At 36.2% G+C, this 18,166-nt stretch overlaps 1 protein-coding gene across 3 annotated transcripts; it reads left to right on the plus strand.

Moving 5' to 3' along the window:
- The first annotated feature begins 191 nt into the window (after positions 1-191).
- On the plus strand, positions 192-18,150 carry LOC128868073 (uncharacterized). 3 transcript variants are annotated; one of them, XM_054109804.1, is made up of 13 exons: positions 192-345; positions 1,112-1,307; positions 4,766-4,891; positions 5,055-5,231; positions 6,106-6,513; positions 6,585-7,440; positions 11,856-12,261; positions 12,360-12,537; positions 13,304-13,412; positions 13,488-15,931; positions 15,998-16,115; positions 16,168-16,602; positions 16,688-18,150. In XM_054109804.1, exons 2-13 carry the CDS (start codon positions 1,125-1,127, stop codon positions 17,536-17,538), a joined length of 6,291 nt encoding a protein of 2,096 aa, XP_053965779.1. In that variant the 5' UTR covers positions 192-345; positions 1,112-1,124; the 3' UTR covers positions 17,539-18,150. The 3 variants fall into 3 exon arrangements, with proteins under 3 accessions (XP_053965779.1, XP_053965781.1, XP_053965780.1); XM_054109806.1 differs by having other exon boundaries at positions 11,868-12,261; XM_054109805.1 differs by having other exon boundaries at positions 192-323.
- Positions 18,151-18,166: the final 16 nt, after the last annotated feature.

An 18,166-nucleotide genomic window follows, 5' to 3' on the forward strand; every position in this document is an offset into this window, starting at 1 on the left:
TGCAAAAAACGGTGTGAAACAAAGAAGGGTACTAGTAAGCTTTCTAAATATTATAGAAAATTATTTAAAAGAATTAAAAACATGAGTAAATTATGATTAAATGATTGCAGGATGAAAAAAATTGTAAGACTGTGGCAGCACTATATTCAGCATATTGTGAGCATACTCAGCGACAATCGGTCGCCATTTTGGCAATGTCATTTTTTCATAGAAATCGTGAAGTTAGGGAACGTCGTAGTTGCAGTGTTACGTGAAAATAAGTGGTTTAAAATATATATAACTCTTAATTTATAGCCAGAAAAAAGTGTTAATTGCATAATTAAGTGAGTTTAATTTTAATTAGAGGTAAGTTTTGATATATTTAGCTTTTCTCTAACTATGTAAAACGTGACGCACATATTTCTGTGTACATTCACATACACATTTTTTTTTTCGTGCAAATCATTGAAAATACTGCTTCCATAGGATAATTGATTGAATATTCCTAGAATTGTTGATTTAAATACAGTGAAAATGTTTAAAAGAAAGACAAAATGTGGAATTGTTATAGTTTCGCCTTGAAAATTGAGTAAATCGTGAAAAACACATAAAATATGTGTATATGTATACATATTTGCGAGGCCCCGTAGTCGCGATCGCAAACCACGTATCGTGGCGTAAATTTTTGAAACAGTTGTGTGCGTATCGTATGCATACGTATGTATACATAAGTTCATATCTATGTTACATTAAAGTTGGAGAAATTATAGCATTAAATGTTGTAACATGTGACAATTAGTAGTAATTTTATATTCTGTATTATTTATCTGGTATTAACAATCTTTTGTTTTGTATATTATTATATGCACAAATGTGTTATTCCATACAAAGACACTATTGCTAAGATTACAATTTGTTTACCTATTGCTTAAAATATGATCCAATTAATTTTATTTTTCTGTAACAATATTTGAAAGTGGAAAAAAACAATACAAAAACGTATTCCAAAAACCGGTTTACTTGTGTAATGTGTGTATGCTCAGATGTATTGGCGCGATAAATTGCATGATTTAAGAGTTATGTGAAACATTGTGAAATTTAAGATGAATAACCGATATCCTTAATTTTTTAGGCATTCACGTAAAATGGATGTTTCTGTAAAAACGCAAGATGAAAATGAAGCGCGTGTAGCAGAGGAATACCTTTCCAGCCTGTCCGATCTCACTTGTAATAGTAAACCATTGATAAATATGCTAACTATGCTAGCAGAGGAAAACATCGCATGTGCACCAGTTATAGTTAAAGTGGTTGAACAACACATCGCTAAGGTTAACACATTTTTTCTGAATTTAAAATAAGTTACAAAAAAAAAATGCCATGTCTCAAAGTGGTCGTAGGATATTTATTTGCGTGCTTAAAACGTCTGCACGTCTTATAAATGGATATCAGATGTTATGCATTGTATACCGGGCACTTTATACATAGATATCTTGCGTTAGGAAAAAGGTTTTTTTTTTATCAAAGACTCGGCTTTAAACGAAATTATTGATGCATTTACACACAATTTTTAAGCTCGCATCAAATGTTTATTTATTTATTATTAAAGTCAAACGTACAGCCATGGGTTATTTTTACAATAATTTTTTGAAGAAAAAATTGTAAAATTCGTTTATAATCAAATGGTGCTAATAATGCAAAAATACTAGGCATAAATTAATCATATTAGATATAGGAAAGTTTAGGAGTTATATGTTTTTACAACAGGTAAGTTAATGAAATCAGTTGAATAATTGTTGTAAAGGCAATAGTCCCATTTGTTAGTGGTCTGTAAAATTGAGGTTAGAGAAAGCAGGAAATCCTTACGCGACGCATCAACAATATGTGGCATCGTTTTAGTATTCGATTCAGATGATTTAAACTATGTGCGCCGCCACTATCGTATTAGTTTAATTCCCTAAAGCGTGCTCTCATGTGCTGTTAATTGTTCGATGTATTCCAAAATAAACGGTTAGCCCTCTGAACTTTCTCGCATGTTTACAGCATTCCATTTACTCCGATTGCCGCCCTTGCAGTGGAGAATGCTCCAGACTTGATAGAACATTGCACTAAGGACTATGACTTGGTGTCTGCTCGTGCCACCTGAACCTAGCCTTCATAACTAAAAGCTGAGCCAATCTCTAGATACTGTAAGTGTTATTCAACAGGACACCAACTTTTCGCCCGTGAACTTTGTACCAAGTCAGGTACTATTCAAACAATTTTTTCATATGACTGACTTCCTAATCATTAGTTGCGCCACATAAACAATGTCAAATTTTCCTAAACAATAAATATCGATGATGCGTAATCATATCAAGTAGCCAACAAACGACCGTTAACCGGCTCTTAACGATTTTAAAGAAATCAGCTCATTTGCAGGGGATGCTCAGGGGATGTGACAGCGGTTTTTTTTATCGCAAAACTGATATTAGAAAAATCAACGCAGCGGTTGCTCAATTGGCGTTTACACTGGATAGTTTTGCAAATACAATAGCAACACATTCACATCTTTTGAATAACACAATCACAATTCTCTCCATTGTCTTTGTCAATGTTCGAAGATGGTAAATTTTCGAAAACAGTAAATTTGGCGAAAAAACTGATGTGAGAGCTAGTAATTTGTACCAATCGACACTAACGGACGTGGCTTTAAAGTAAATTATCCTTTTAACTGCCTGAACGTTTAGGTTACGAAAACTCTTTTTGACAGCTAATACACGTATTTTCAATTGCCCTTAGAGCAACTGTCTTTTAAGCATAAGTGTCGTTCGCCTTATGTTATAGCATAGACGGAACTATCTCAGAGATGAAGTGCAATTAATCCGGCCCAACCATTAGACTGTATTCCCATAATTTAAGCGGAAAAAGCAGTAATTAAAAAAAACCAAACTTTTAAAAAGAAGAACAAGAACGATTAGATTCAATGCTAGTTTGCACCGAGACGTTCGAATTTTCATTAATTGTTTTGGTTTTACGGATCAGTTTGAGAAATATTTTTTCCATTTGGTATTAGGGTAACAAATTCCCGAATTTGTTGTCTGCTATATAACTTTTACTGAAAACTATGCAAAAACTAATGAGATATTCACTAATCCGCGTAACAACCGTCTGTCACAGTACAATTTTAATCGGATTAACTGTCTCGGTAATCCGGATTCACGGAGCCGTCTGTCAATACATTAGATGACCAAGACGACAGCACTTAACGGTTTAACAGATTTAATCAAGCAAAGGTGAAGTAGTGGTGACCTCCGATCTAATTAGCAGCTATAACTTTTTTTTTTTTTTTTTTTAATTTTAAAAATAAAAATTCGTCTTAAAATCTTAAATAATCCTATTAGAAAAATGAGTTTTTTTCCGAGAATTTTTGTAGGAATCGGTTAAAAATATGAGAATAATTTTTATTTATCTCAATTAAATAGTTTATATCAAATACATAGACACAGAGTACAATTTTAAACAAACTCATCGTAAATATAATTAGTAGTCATCATTTCTCTTGGTTTGTTAAATATCTAACAATTATTTTTATTGGGCTATGCGAAGTCTGAGAGTTACATAGGTGAATGGTTCTAGTAACAGGTTCATTGTGTGCGTACATAGTTGTTCTATTTGTCGACTTACTAAAAGCATATGACTACGTATTTTTGCGTTGGCATACAGACTTTAAGTCAATTGAGAATTTCATGGCATTTTATGGACGCCGAGAGAATGTTGTAAGCAAGCCCAATACTTAGATAAGAAGGATATTCTCTCTTCTAACAACTGAAGAGCAAGAAGTTTCCTTCTAGATTCTTAAGATTTGCATTTGTGTCGGGATCTCAAGGCTAACTCAACATAAGGCATTGCTACATGTTAAGTAGATATTTTATACAATCAAATACACATCGCTCTGAAGCTGTAGATGTTAATCTGTTATGGTAATTCGTACTAAATTAATAAACAAATTTGAGGTATATAGTGTTTTTTTTATTTAAAAGAGTGTGAAATGATACAATATGCCGGACATGTGCAAATTTACTTAAGATAGTTTGTAATAAATTTTTTCATATTGCATGCTTATACCTTGGAATTGTTTCCGGGAAAGTTTTAAAAAATTATTTCCAGCTCCAACGATTCATCTTCCCCACCGGATGTGGCTGAAAGAAAAAAGGGATAATGCACAATATCTTCCTTAAAAAAATTAAAATAATAATAACAAAATTTAATAAACTTGTTTTTCAAAGAGCAGTTGTTTTTGATTGTCTTTTATTTCGTGAAACTGTTTGTAGTAGCTCACGCTAATACTATTTTTTTACCAATACTATAGCCAGACAAATTAAATTGACTGTGCTGGAGAAATCTTAATTGGTGTACTCTAAATTTATACGGTGTCAAATAGGTTTTTTTTTAAACAAGTGTTTTCTATCTAACTAGTTTTTCAATTTTAAATGAACAATTGGGTTGAAATGGTACAAATATTTCATATTTATCAATAGTCACTCTTATAGAGAAAAGTAAAATATGTTTAACCAATATTTCTATAACGAAAATGATCACATTCAAATGGGAATTAGAAGTTGGCATTGTAAACAATTTTTCAAAAATTTCCGTTGTAATTTCGCTGCCCGTTTTTTAAGCTTTGACCGCACTGCTGTTTCAGGTATGTCGGTCGGTCGGTCTGGTCTCTGAATCAATTAGGCGTCAATTTATTGCAGTTTGTTTTAAATTTATTCTTTCGTTTATTCCCACTGTTCCAATTCTACAGGTACCGCCAGATATAAAGTTGCCTTTGCTATATTTAATAGATTCTATCGTGAAAAATGTAAAAAGCACATATATTCATCTCTTCAGTCAATGTATTGTGAACATATTTTGCGATGTCTTCGAAAAGGTAAGCATTCACGTCGAACGAACGCATTTGAGTAAATCACAGCTGTTTTTAACTAAATGGGAACAATTGGAAATGAGTTATTAACTTTTAGTTGTCAATAGCTGTTTTTGAACTCAACTGTTTTAAGATTTGATAATTCTTAAAAAATTGTTTTATTGCTAAGGTAAACGAAAAAATTCGTGAACGAATGTATGCATTAAGGCTCACTTGGAATGAAGTATTTCCGTCTCAAAAACTCTACGCATTGGACGTTAAGGTGAAGCGCATAGACAATAATTGGCCAATTACAGCAAAGCAAGCGCAACCGTCTATCCACGTGAATCCGAATTTCTTGAAATCTGTGAGTATAACTGTTTTGAGCTCGATTTGCATTGAAAGCATCATATGGACTGTTCAATTTGTATGATTATAGCTGCTTTTAAATATAGAAACTCAAATAGAAGTTTCCTGATATATCGCTTGGGTTTTTTTATTAGTAATAGAGAGAAGTTGTAGGTAGTTGTTATTAAAACCACCTAATTTTGGAAGATTTATGTTTTTAATTTAAAAATAAGGGTGGCAAAATATATATCAAAAATCGAATAAGATTTTTTTAGCATTTTTTAATTAATTAATAATAATTAATTTAATTAAAATGTTAAATATTTTGCGGACTACCCAAATGCATGAAAATACATATGTACATACACTTATGCTCACATAATTAAGTTACTTTATCTTTTTACAGTATTCGAAATATTTTTCAAGCCAAATTTTTTTCTTCACTCTTCCATAAACATATAGTTCATTGTATAACACAAATCTTATTAATCAAAGTTCCGAACTTTTTGCGAAATTCATAAGAACTTAACAAATTCCAAAAATTGTCATGAAAACTCACCTTTTTCATCAGAATCTTAAGAAATTTTTTATGTATGCGGCTTTGTAGCTCATGCAAATTTTGGTCCAGAAAAATGTAAGTTTGAAGTGGCTCAAAAATCAAGTTCTTCACAATTTTGTTTTGCATACTATGTTTAGAATTTTCTTCCACAAAGTCAGGAACTATAATTTACAAGGTTTTTGTTTTGAAATGAACTATATTTGTTATATAAATGTACTTTAAAAATGTATCATAAAGTGACTTAATTAAGTGTACAAATATGATGCTTTCATCATATAATATTTTTCGTAATGGCATTGGTACAAGTATATATATTTATATAAAATTATTTCAGGTGGGTAATGTACAAGCCGGCGATGTTGAGGAAATCTTGCAAGCTAAAACTCGTGAATTGTTGGAATTGAAAAAACGTAAACTCGAGCTGGAATTAGAGGCGACAAAAAAGAGTTTAGAAGAACAAGACAAACAGTTGTCAAAGGTGGCAAATGGTATCTTGCCACCAGAAGCAAACACAATGTCTAACATGCGTGTGCCTGTAGTACCCACGCAAATAATGCCACCTGGCATAATGGCGCCCAATATGATGCCACAACACCACATGCATCCCCGTGCACAGCATCCGGTGATTGTAGGTGGCGGCGGAGTGCCGCCAGCATCAATGTTTCATCCAAGCTTTCATCACCCTAGACCGCAACAACCACAACAACACATGCCAGTCGGTATGATATCTATGCCGCCACAGGTATGCAAATTTGCGCGCAACAATCTTGCAGTATACCTATTCTATTAATACGTTATTTTATTTGAATGTAGAATTTTCCACCTGCCAACAGTGGCAACAAACCGAAAGTACATCCTGTTAATCCCGCATTGTTAAACACCATAAGACATCGAGATCCGCGTTTGGCGCGCCAACAGCAAATACAGGAAATCACGCCGTCAATGCGTGGAACATCAAAATCTTCTTCGCGCGATGGCGATGATTCGCATAAGTCGGATAGTAAGTCGTCTTTATCGACGGCATACCGCAATGGTAGCAGCAGCAAAAGTAGCCGTAGTGATGGTTCCAGTAATGCCAGTGGCAGTGTGAGCTCGGTGGGCAGACATTCTTCAACGAGTGAGAGTCAGCGGAAAGGCAGCTCGTCACGCGACAAGGAGAAGGATAAAGATCGTAAACGTAGTGAATCGAAAAGTTCAACTTCATCCGGCGGTTCGAGTTCCTCGGAGCGACAGAAAAGCTCTACATCTAGTTCTGCAGCTGCATCTTCCAGCAGCAGGAGCAGTAAAAAGTCGACAACTAGCAAATGTGATAAAGACGCCTTTGAGATCGCACCACTTTCAACTACTTTCAAGCGTAAGACCTCGACTACATCGCTGTCCGGCAGTGAATCATCGTTTTCACGTAAAAAAGATATGAAACGCAAAACACACACTACCCATTCATCACCGACACTAAAGCATCGTTCCCGTAGTCGCTCGCCAATTGAGTCAAGTGTTGGCAAGAGTGCAACTATCTGCACTAGCGGAGGCAGTTTGTCGGATCGCGATGATAGGCGTGCAATGCCAACATTTTCGCCTAAGAAGCAGCCCAAAAATCACATAACCGATTCGGAACACGAGGAGGACCTGTGTAACAACAAAAACACCGCTCTGAAAGTAGAAAACAAAAGTAAGAAACGCTTCCACTTTCTCATTATTTTTCAGCTTTTACGAGAAATACGTATTGTTAATATGCGAAAGAAAGAGAGAAGAGAGAGCGCGTGTGGACTTTGGGTAGTATTGTACAAATATTTACTATAGAGTTGCAATGCAATGTTTGTGGGAGCAAGCTAATTCGCTTAGTTTTGAGTAATGCATTTCGTCTGCAACATTTGGCAATTATCCTATTCGAAACTATTTATCTTGTTGAAATTGTATTGTTTCTTGACTTCTTAGTCGCCGAGGTTTTTTACGAGCCTTTTTCACTGTGTTAACTCAAATTGTTTTGCTTAGGTGTGCCCTTTGCCTGTGGTCGTTTTCCCTGTTCTGTCTAGTTTATTTTTTTAAATTTTTTTTTATTTCTACTGCTAAAATATTGAATCCAAAGAAAATTTAACAAATAGATTAAGTAGTCTTTTGAATGTGATAAAATAAACATTTTTACAAAAAATACGCTCAACCAAAGTTGTTTTACTCGTTTGATACTCGTATTTTTTTCATTCACTATTTTACTCTTCTCCAGAACTTATTCGCTCTATTTCCAAGATTGCGATATTTTGATCGAATATACGTATTTTAAATTGCCAATACGAGGTTATTATGAGCACGCTTTGAAAGGGATCACGTCCACCACACGTCCTATCTCTCTTTGGAATTAAAATAATTTCTTGTAAGAGTGAACAATTTTGTACAATAATTGATAAGAAAAACAAGAAATTTTGAGAAACCAGTAGCTAAAAAGTAGTTGTGATAACATAAACTATTTAGAATAATAATGATAGTACTAAACAAACAATTGCAAGTGTATCAACATTAAAAAAGAAAATATTTAAAAACATAATAAAGACTCGTATAATAAGATAAAACCAAGTTCATTGCTTGTATCAAACTTCAAGCAAAACCAGATGCAGTAAGCCGAAAATTAACACCACTCGCCACAAATTGACTTAGTATGTATTTAGTACTCTGATACTTATGCTTCCTGACTGTCCTTATTCACTTTCAGAGGTATTGTATGTAATTTACAGCCACCACCACAATAGTATAGAGGGGTACCCGATATTTATATATCTATATATATAGAGATATATACATTTTTTTTGTTATGGTCTACTCGATTTAGATTTTTTATATGGCAAACTTTAGTAGGGGATGCTCTGAGAGAGCCTTAACCTATGAACATTTCAAAACGAATGTAGGTACATTGTTTTTAATATTTATATTCTAGAAAGCTATACTTTTTTTAATTTATGTATTTAATACCAGTTTTAGAAACAAAAGAAATATGTATATATTCAAAATATCAAATGACGTAGTGTTAAATAGAATGCAAACCACTAGGAACAAGCTTACGGACATAAAAAGGAAGAAAGTCGCTTATTTCGGACACATAACAAGAGGTGACAAGTATGAAATTTTAAAACTGCTGATGCTAGGAAAAATTGAAGGACAAAGAGGAATTGGTAGGAAGAAAATGACATGGCTAGACAACATCAAAGAGTGGGCAGGCCTCAAAACAATCGGCGAATTAACAGCAGCAGAGAAAAACAGACAAAAATATAATGAAATCATTAATAATATGACCTGACAACCGTACGACTAAGATCACAATGACGTTTGTATGTAATCGCGAACATCCAGCATGGATACGCCGATTAAGAAGAAGAAGATTCAAAATTCAGTTACGGTTTGTTCCAAGTAATTGAAAGTTTCGAAAAAATGCTTCTGGAATGTCATTATATGCATATCCGACTTGTTGCATGTAACAAAGGTATCTGATGGAGAAAAAAATTCAGAAGGTGTGTCCAAGATCAGACCGTTAACCGCTTCTCAGCGAATTTGAAAGAATCAAATTATTGGCTGACATCACCTGGGTTATAACAGTGATTTGTTTACGAAAAAACTGCGATTGTGTTCGCTCATATTAGTTTGTTGCCTTCTGAACAACGATGGGGCGAGTGTGTAAATACATGTGAAATGAGCGGGCAGAATTCTGCTGCCGAAGTTACTCGCTCAATTTCGTTTTCCATAATTTATCATCATTGCAAGGTATCGTACTAAGTAATGAGAGTGTGATAAGTAAGTGAGTGATAAGATAATAATAAGTGATTCGGAAGTGCACAGGTTCCAAACTTCGGGCACGAAACACGAATTGATAGAAAACGTATCATATTTTCCAATAGCGATCACGGCAGTTCGTCATAACAAACTATCTGGCATTCCGAAGCAACGTAAAACTATAGGTCACTCCATGTGTGAGAAACATCAAGACGCACACCACAAATAGACGGAGGAGCTCGGTCAAATACCCTAAAAGGGTGTAAGCACCAATTATAAAATATAAATAATAAGTATATAAGTGTATTATATACATATATACGTATATAAGTAATATAAAATGCATTTATGTTTCTATACAAGTAATATATATTTATATACGTATAGGTAATTTAAGTTAAAAAAAAAGATCTTGACCGCTTCACACTACTGATGAAATTCATGAAGTGTGCGATATATGGACTTGCAATATCTGCAGGTGTAGAAAAAAAGTGAGAGCCAAGATATCTGAATCTCAGCCCGGCGAGTCCAGGTCAGCTGAGGAGAAAGAGCAGAGATTATTCCACTGCATCGTCCAAACAGCTGCTGCTGATGTTAATGACAAATGAGCGTGCAAAAATTGATCTGTCCTCAAGTGTAGGAAGGCTAATTAATGGGCAACGGGAATAGTAAGAAGTAATTTTTTTCAAAGATAATGGAACTTCACCCCTGGTGAAAGTTGTGCCGTATTCGTATGAGTCATTTCGAAAAACATTTTTTTCTTTGGATGATAGTTGCAAGGAATAAAAGTTTCCAAAGTTATCGGAGAATAATTCTTCTACCATATAAGCGTTCTTCGAAGTTCAAAAATACTAACGGGGGAGTGTATTAAAAGATTTCAAAAAATTCTCTAAAGTAAAAGCCATTATCCGAATAAAGTTTCAACGCTTTTAAAATAATTTATTATTTCCAAAACACACAGAATGCTTATTTGAGTGACTGTTAGTATCCGAAGCAGAATGAAATAAGTTAAGTTGAGTATATTAGAAAAAAAGGATCGTGCAAAAACTCTATAGGATGTTTTAGTGTGTACTTTAAGCCTCATGAACTCATGAACGGCTAATAAGAATTTTGCATAATTTTTGTTCTATGTTTATAATTCGCACTGATAGTTTATAAAAGTTAGAATTATTTTAGTTTTGGGGTGGAGTAGCCAACAATCGCTGGGAAAAAGAGAAATTGAAATCCCATTTATTTTATTTATTTTTGGTTTTTGATGCATTTTTTTAATATCAATAAAATATTTTTATTTACCTACTAATAGCGTATAAGTGTACTTTTCAGAAAGTTAGTATTTTTTTGTCGTTGATTTTTGTTTTTTAAAGGCAAATTTTAATTTATTAACCGTTTTATAGAGTTAAATAAATTTATTAAGATTTAAAGAATTTAAGGAATGATTTACTAAGAATTAAGAATTTAGATTTCCATTAGATTTTTTTAACGCTCGAGTTAGATAAAAAAAATTATATATAATATTTGCAATATTATTTTGTTTATAGATAAAAAGAATGATATAATTTCTTTGCAATATTTTTTTGTTTATAGATAAAAAGAATGATATAATTTCTTTGCAATATTTTTTTGTTTATACTAAATTGAAATTCTGAAAACTTATTCGAGTACCCTAATACGTATTGTGGTGTGTGTTTTTCGCTTAATAAAGCTTTGGATAATATAAAACTGATTAAGACCTTTTACTTCTTCGTTTAGTTTTTATACTTCCTTCCTCGTTCACTTTAATATTTGTGGTGGTGATTGTAGTTCCATAGTGGCCTTCATTTAATTCATAATTTTTAAAAGACTTATCCGCTATTTTTAATTTTTTAAAATTGGTTTAAGTAAATGCATTATTTTGATATTTTTTATTTCTTTTTGACCTAATTGCTAGTTTTTGTTTACCATTATTCTTGTCAATTAATTTAACATTTTCCTTGTAAACTTGATTGTAAACGTTAATGTTTTGTAAAACGAAAAGCAAAACAAAAACCAATAAATAAGAAAAAAAAAAAAACAGTAAGCATGAAAACAAAATCCTATAAGCAAAAAAACGTAAGCATAAAAAACCAATTTTAGATATTAAAATAGTGACCGACGGATGTTTGGCAATCGCTGCGCAAACGGACATTGACTTAAGGCATTTCCCCCCAATTGCTGCGTTTGCGCCAAAATTAGATCAAATCATAGTAGCTTCTGAAGCGGAGAATGATCAAAATACCACAGTAGCCATAACCACAACAACAACATCACCAAAAGTGTCGTTTAAAATTCAGAAATTGTATAATAAATTAGACAAATCTACAGCGCAACCACCAGCAACGACTGTTGCTCTTGATAATGATGACGAAATGTCAACAACAATTTCAATGGCGTCAACATCAACAGCAGCGAAAGGAAGAGGAGTTGTCGGTGGAATATCGCTGATGAAAACTGAAACTGCAGCTGAAGATGAGGGTGGCAGTGGCGGTAGCGGTGGCGGTGTAGGTGGTGGTGGTAATGTTAGTGTTAAGCGTCACAGCAGCATAGAGGCGCCAGAACAGCAGCTGACTAAGCCAAAAATACCGCCACTGTCACCAAGCGCGTTTGAATCAATGCAGGTCGACGAGGTCAGTGGCGATGAAATGAAACGTCTCTCCACGTCTAATTTAGATCCGGAAGAACCATTGGCCAAGAAGAGTAAATCAGCGAAATTTGATGCGTAAGTACTGTGGTTTTTTTTTTTTTGTTTTTTCGAAATGTTTATATCCTTTTTCGGTTTATGATTTCACACAATCGTTTTTTGACTATTCACTTTAGATTATTCGGTGACGAAGATGTGGATCTACGTACTGGTATACCGCCACAGATATTGGTCGCTCAACAACATCAACAGCTTCAACATAAGCCGCAGCGAAGTGATAGTAAATCACCGACACCACCGCCGCCACCATTTATAACAGATGACCAGAACGCGGAGAGTTGGAATAATTTGAAGGTGAGTGAGTGAGGAAGTGTTTATTGCGCTTTATATAAACCATTTCACTTTCGATATTATTGAGATCTGCAACCTATAAGTATTTAAATGCTCAAGCGTATGATACAAATTTTTAAGATATACGAATGAGGAAGGGGTCGGAGAGAGATGGTTGGTTTTAAGTTGGTTTACCCAATAGAACGTACCAAGTTTCAGTAAAATTCGTTCTAGTTAGCTTTGAGACATCGCCTGATAAAAAAATTAATCGGTAAGAAAATATTAGCTGTGCAGAAAATTGTGTTTTGTGTCAAGATTAAACTCTTCACTAAGATCGACAGCCGTCGTAGCCATTCGAAATTGCGTAGGCTCGAAATCCCAGGCATAAAACGCCAAATAATAGAAAACGTTGTTTCTAATAGCGGTCGCCTATCGGCAAGCCTCCGCGGTAATTTCTGCTATTAAAAAACTCCTCCAAAAAAAAAAAACCATCTGTCGTTCTTCTTTTGCATAGCAATGGAAAAATCTGATAAGTGCACTGGTCTTAAAGAAGATTATATTGAAATGTTAAAATAATTCCATATCTAATTTATATATAAAAAAATATTTTGCTGGATATGATTCGAGCTGTTGCGAAACAGTAGATTGAATATCCACGGATCCCGTTCAGCATTAAATAGAGAGAGTTAGAGGGGGGGAAGCCATGCATTCAATGCATGAGTTGAGCCAATAAGCTTGAATTTATTAATCATTAACTTTTTGAAATAAATTTTTATTTATTTTTTTTAAGACTGCAAAAACAACAAAAGCATCATCACCTTCGAAAAAATCTTCGAACCTAGATGACGTGCGTGCCAAACTGGCGAAGGCAACAAAATACAGCAAATTTAATAAAACCGGTGAGTTCTTTAGAGTCAGTGCGTCATTATCACTTTAAAAATACTAAATGTTGCTTTCACATCTCTCATTCGTAGAGAAATCCAGCAAAGATTTTGCTCAACGTCTCAAACTTTCCGATGCGCAATTAAATGATGATTCCCAAGACGCGAATGATGAAAAAATTCGCACGATAGTTGCACAAGCACAAGAGCTGCTCGAAACCAAATCCATTAATCAGGATCAATACAAAAATCTTATGCAGAAAGTAATGTCCATAAATGAGACGAGCAAATTGAAGGAGGCAAAGAAACGGGAATCTCTTAGTGGCAGTGTACCGAGTGTAAAGCAAATTGACGATGATGAAGAAACCGCCGAAGCGCAACGCGCCGCAGCGGCACGTGAAGCTGTGCTAAAAAAACGTATTCCAAAGTTGATTAGAAATTCCGCTACCCCAAGTGAAAGTACCACCACTTCTTCTGCGGAGACAGCCAATAGCAACACCTCTAATAGATCGCCTATTTATGATGAACGCAGCAATGACAACAGCGACACTAGTGCACCACCGCGTTCAAAGCCGCAAAGGGAAAAGCGTGTAAAGCATTCGAAATGGGGCGAAAAAGTAGACAGCGCTGTTGGTACCGGTGCACCTGGTAACCCAAATTTGCCCAAGCCTTGGACAAAAGGTGGCATGATGAGGCAACATCCTGTTGTTGGCGGTTTCCGTGGTGGCCCATCACCTCCGAATATGCCCAATATACATCCACAAATGCCTTGGCAAATGCAAATGCCGCCCGGTATTGCACCAGGTCCGCCATTTGTAAATCCAGGGCCAATGATACGTAGCAGTGTGCCGCCGCCGCCGCAGGCACCAGTGCTGCCTAATATACCACTGCCACCCAATATACCGAAGCCCTGCAATTCCATCGACAATCCACAAGCCGATTTAGTGCGTACCATCACCATTGATGGCCTGTCAAAGGAAATACGCATCTATGATCAGGTGGCGATCGTTTTCATGGAATTGGACCAGCCACGCGAAATTGGTTTCCAGGCCGGTCAGCGTTCAATCATCATTGATGATGAGCCGCCAATAGCACTGCAATTCAATGACGATTACAAAACTTTCAATATTAACGGTCAACCGCATCGTTTACGTTTTGGATTTCCATCGCGTGAGCTGTACATTGACGAGCACTGGTATGAGATATACTTTGGCGGGCCACCCGTGTCGATTCCCATACAAAATCGAATACATATTCTTAAAGCGGAAGGGCCACCGCCACAAGTGAACATCGGTGGTTTGCGTCGCGATTTGGTTGTCGGAAAAATTAATATGATTGTGGATGCACACATTGTTATACCATTGTTCCTAGATGCCAAGCCGCAGAGCTTCAAACTTGGCGAAATGGATCATACTGTACAGTTTGCGGATAATTTGTTGACAGTCTTGCTGGATGGTGAGCCAGCTAAAGTGGAGTATGGAGGGTTGCCGAAAAGCTATGTGCTTGGCGGTGTAAGCTACTTCATACGATTCGGTGCTTTGCCGCAAGGTTTGAAAGCGGGCCAAATCGAAATCAAAGATATGATTTATGTGAAAACGGAAAAGCCTGCTCCAGTGCCTATAGCACCCATTGCATCGCCGAAGAAAGAAGTAGTCGAACCTACTTCTGAAGGTGTAAAACCAGATGTAGATAATAAGACTGAACCAGTAAAGGTTGAAAAGATTGATATGGACGCAACTGAACCTAAATTGGAAGCCGCGGTTAAAGCACCCGAAGCCGATCAACCAACGATTGAAAAGAGTGAACCACAAGTGGTCGGCACAGCCGGCACCGGCAATACTGCTATACCAATATTCTCTGCTACGGCTTTAAATAAGATCAATATCGATGAGCTATTCCAGAAATTAGTCTCATCTGGTATATTGGGCGGTGCTGGTAGTGTTGTAGCGTCAAGCAATAAGGATGCAGGTGTTCTACCATCACCTGCCACACTTGAAGAGGAGCCACCACAACCAATTGCTATACGGCCAATTGACTTATCCAAATCAGAGACCATCAAAACGCGGCAGGCAGCGATTGTGGACACTCTCTTTTCGGGCATGCAGTGTAGTAGTTGTGGTGTGCGCTTTCCACCAGAGCAGACCATCAAGTATAGTCAGCATTTAGACTGGCATTTTCGCCAGAATCGGCGTGAAAGAGATCTATCGCGAAAGGCACATTCACGTAAATGGTTTTATGATCTTGCCGATTGGGTACAATATGAGGAAATTGAGGATTTAGACGAGCGAGAGAAGAACTTCTTCGAAGCGCAGCAAAATGATATTGAAACTTGTGACGAGACGTCAAATCAAAAGTGGCTCAATTCACCAGCGCCACTTAGTTGTCCGGCTTTAACGGAAGATGTCGATCGTGCTTGCGATATGTGTCAAGAGAAGTTTGAACAGTTCTATAATGAGGAAACTGAGGAGTGGCACTTGCGGAACGCCATACGGGTTGAGGACAAGATATATCATCCGTTATGCCACGAAGATTACAAGGTAACATACTTTTATGATTTACTGTCTTTTTTGAATATGACTAAAATGTAACCCTAACAATTTTAGGCTGCGCTAAATGCGAAAAATGAAGAAACAGACGATAAGGCGGAAGCCAAGGCTGCAGAAGATACAAATGCGGATGAGGATGTGATAATTAAAATTGAAGGCGATGATCACAGCGATGGTGAGTTATTCTTCACTGCCTAAATGTGTGTGTACTTATTGATTTATCTCAGTTGAAGATAAAACTGTGGATGCCACAGATATTACAATGGATGATGATGACGATGATGTTATCGTGTTGCCCAATGAAGAACCCTCAGTGACCGAAATTGACGACGATGATGAATATGTGCCCGAAAGTGTACCACCAGTCGCAGATAAAGATGCCATTGATATTGACGTTGAGGACAATGAGGATGCAACTAATGCTGACGCGGATGCCGCAGGATCAGATGTGGAAATACAAGAACCGCACATTCCATTCACAGACTTGGATACGTACGTGGAAAAGGAGCAACCAGATGCCGATGATACAACACAAATGTCTTTTATGAACGTTAAAATCAAGGAAGAACCAAAGGACGACGATGAGGATGAAGACGACGGTTTTGAGGATGTAGGCACCGTGCTAATGGTACCCGACGAGGAGATATCAATACAGAGTAGTGGTAAGTACAAAGAGATGAATGCGAAATATGTTTTTCATACAAGCTTGTCACATATTGCTAACAATACATTTTCCATTCATTGCAGAAGAGACACAAACTCAAACGATTGCCTCATCGACGTCGGGCATGTCGCCTACTACCGATCGGCCACCTTCCTCGCAATCTCTTATGCAAATTGATGCCGCGGAGTTCGCAGAAGGTTCAGCTGTAGCGCCGATTGATTTAAATACCTCCATTGACGGCAATACCGGCACCGAAGACGAGCACAATTTGTCCACTGTTGGTCCATCACCTGCGATACCATTGGCTAGCTTAGTTAATAAAATTAAAATAAATATTGCTAAGAATAGTATATCAGCAAATAGTAGTAGTACTAGTAATAATAATAGTAATAGTAATAGCGTTAATAACTCAGTGATAGGCACAACTGCAGCAACCACCAGCCATTCAATGGGTAGTCCAACCAAACAATCAACGACATCTGACACGCATACAGGCGAAAATACTGACGGTATTGTTAGGGGTGAAAACACAGCGCAATATAGCAATGTATCAGCTATAGGTGTTGTGTCCACCATACCAGTCTTGTGCGGCGGCGGCACTACGAGTGCACGGACCACTACCGTAACTCCGGTGTCGACCAGTAGCAATGCAAAAAATATAGCTGCCAATGAAGAGTCCAATGTAAGTACGATATCTGTCATTGGCAGCTATGGCAGTACATCGTCAGCGCCGCGTTATTTCCCGCCATCTACGTCAAGCACAGTCGTGCCGGCTGTCGCAAAGCGACAACAAACTACAACGGCATCGCCGCCGCCACCACAAGAGGAACCTTTGCCACACGAATTGAAAGAGGCATTGAAGAATGTCAAGCTGACAAAAACAAAAAAGGTGCAATGTGGCGTCGAAACATCTGGGCTATGCTCTATCATGTAAACAGTTCACGTAGAATCTAATAATAAAATAATTATATCATAGTTAACCGTTTAATAATTTCACATTGGAATGTGAATCAGAAATTTATGCTCTTTCATACGTGGATATGTGCATCGTACATGCCATGTGTGCACTGTGTTATATGCTATTTGATGAGCTATTAAAAAACATACATGCATAGGTGGATTGGTATTTTAGTATCAACATTTTAAAACAACAACAAAAAAACATTGGCGTTTATAGTTTAATTTTTTTACCTTACTTTAGAACATTAATGAACCACTTGATTTAACTGAAATGAAACTGAATGGAGTATATAAAAAATATATATACATATTTTTTTGGATAGCGTACTTATGAGTGTGAGCATGCGTGCGCCTATAAGCATTTTATTTGAGATAAATGCAACTGTAACGTCAGTAAATATGCGCGCTTTTGGAAATACATACTACTCTTCGAGCCAACCAAGAACTTCGCTCACTTCCGCTACTTTTGAAATATTTATACCAATAAACAGAAAAATAAAGAACACTTTGTTATTACTTACTTTTCCATTATTATTTGTAACAATCTCTTCAAGAATTAATATAAATAAACTGCATTGCCTATTAATTGAATCAAAAATATT

This window comes from Anastrepha ludens, chromosome 6 (genome assembly GCF_028408465.1).
Source record: "Anastrepha ludens isolate Willacy chromosome 6, idAnaLude1.1, whole genome shotgun sequence".
Taxonomy (NCBI): domain Eukaryota; kingdom Metazoa; phylum Arthropoda; class Insecta; order Diptera; family Tephritidae; genus Anastrepha; species Anastrepha ludens.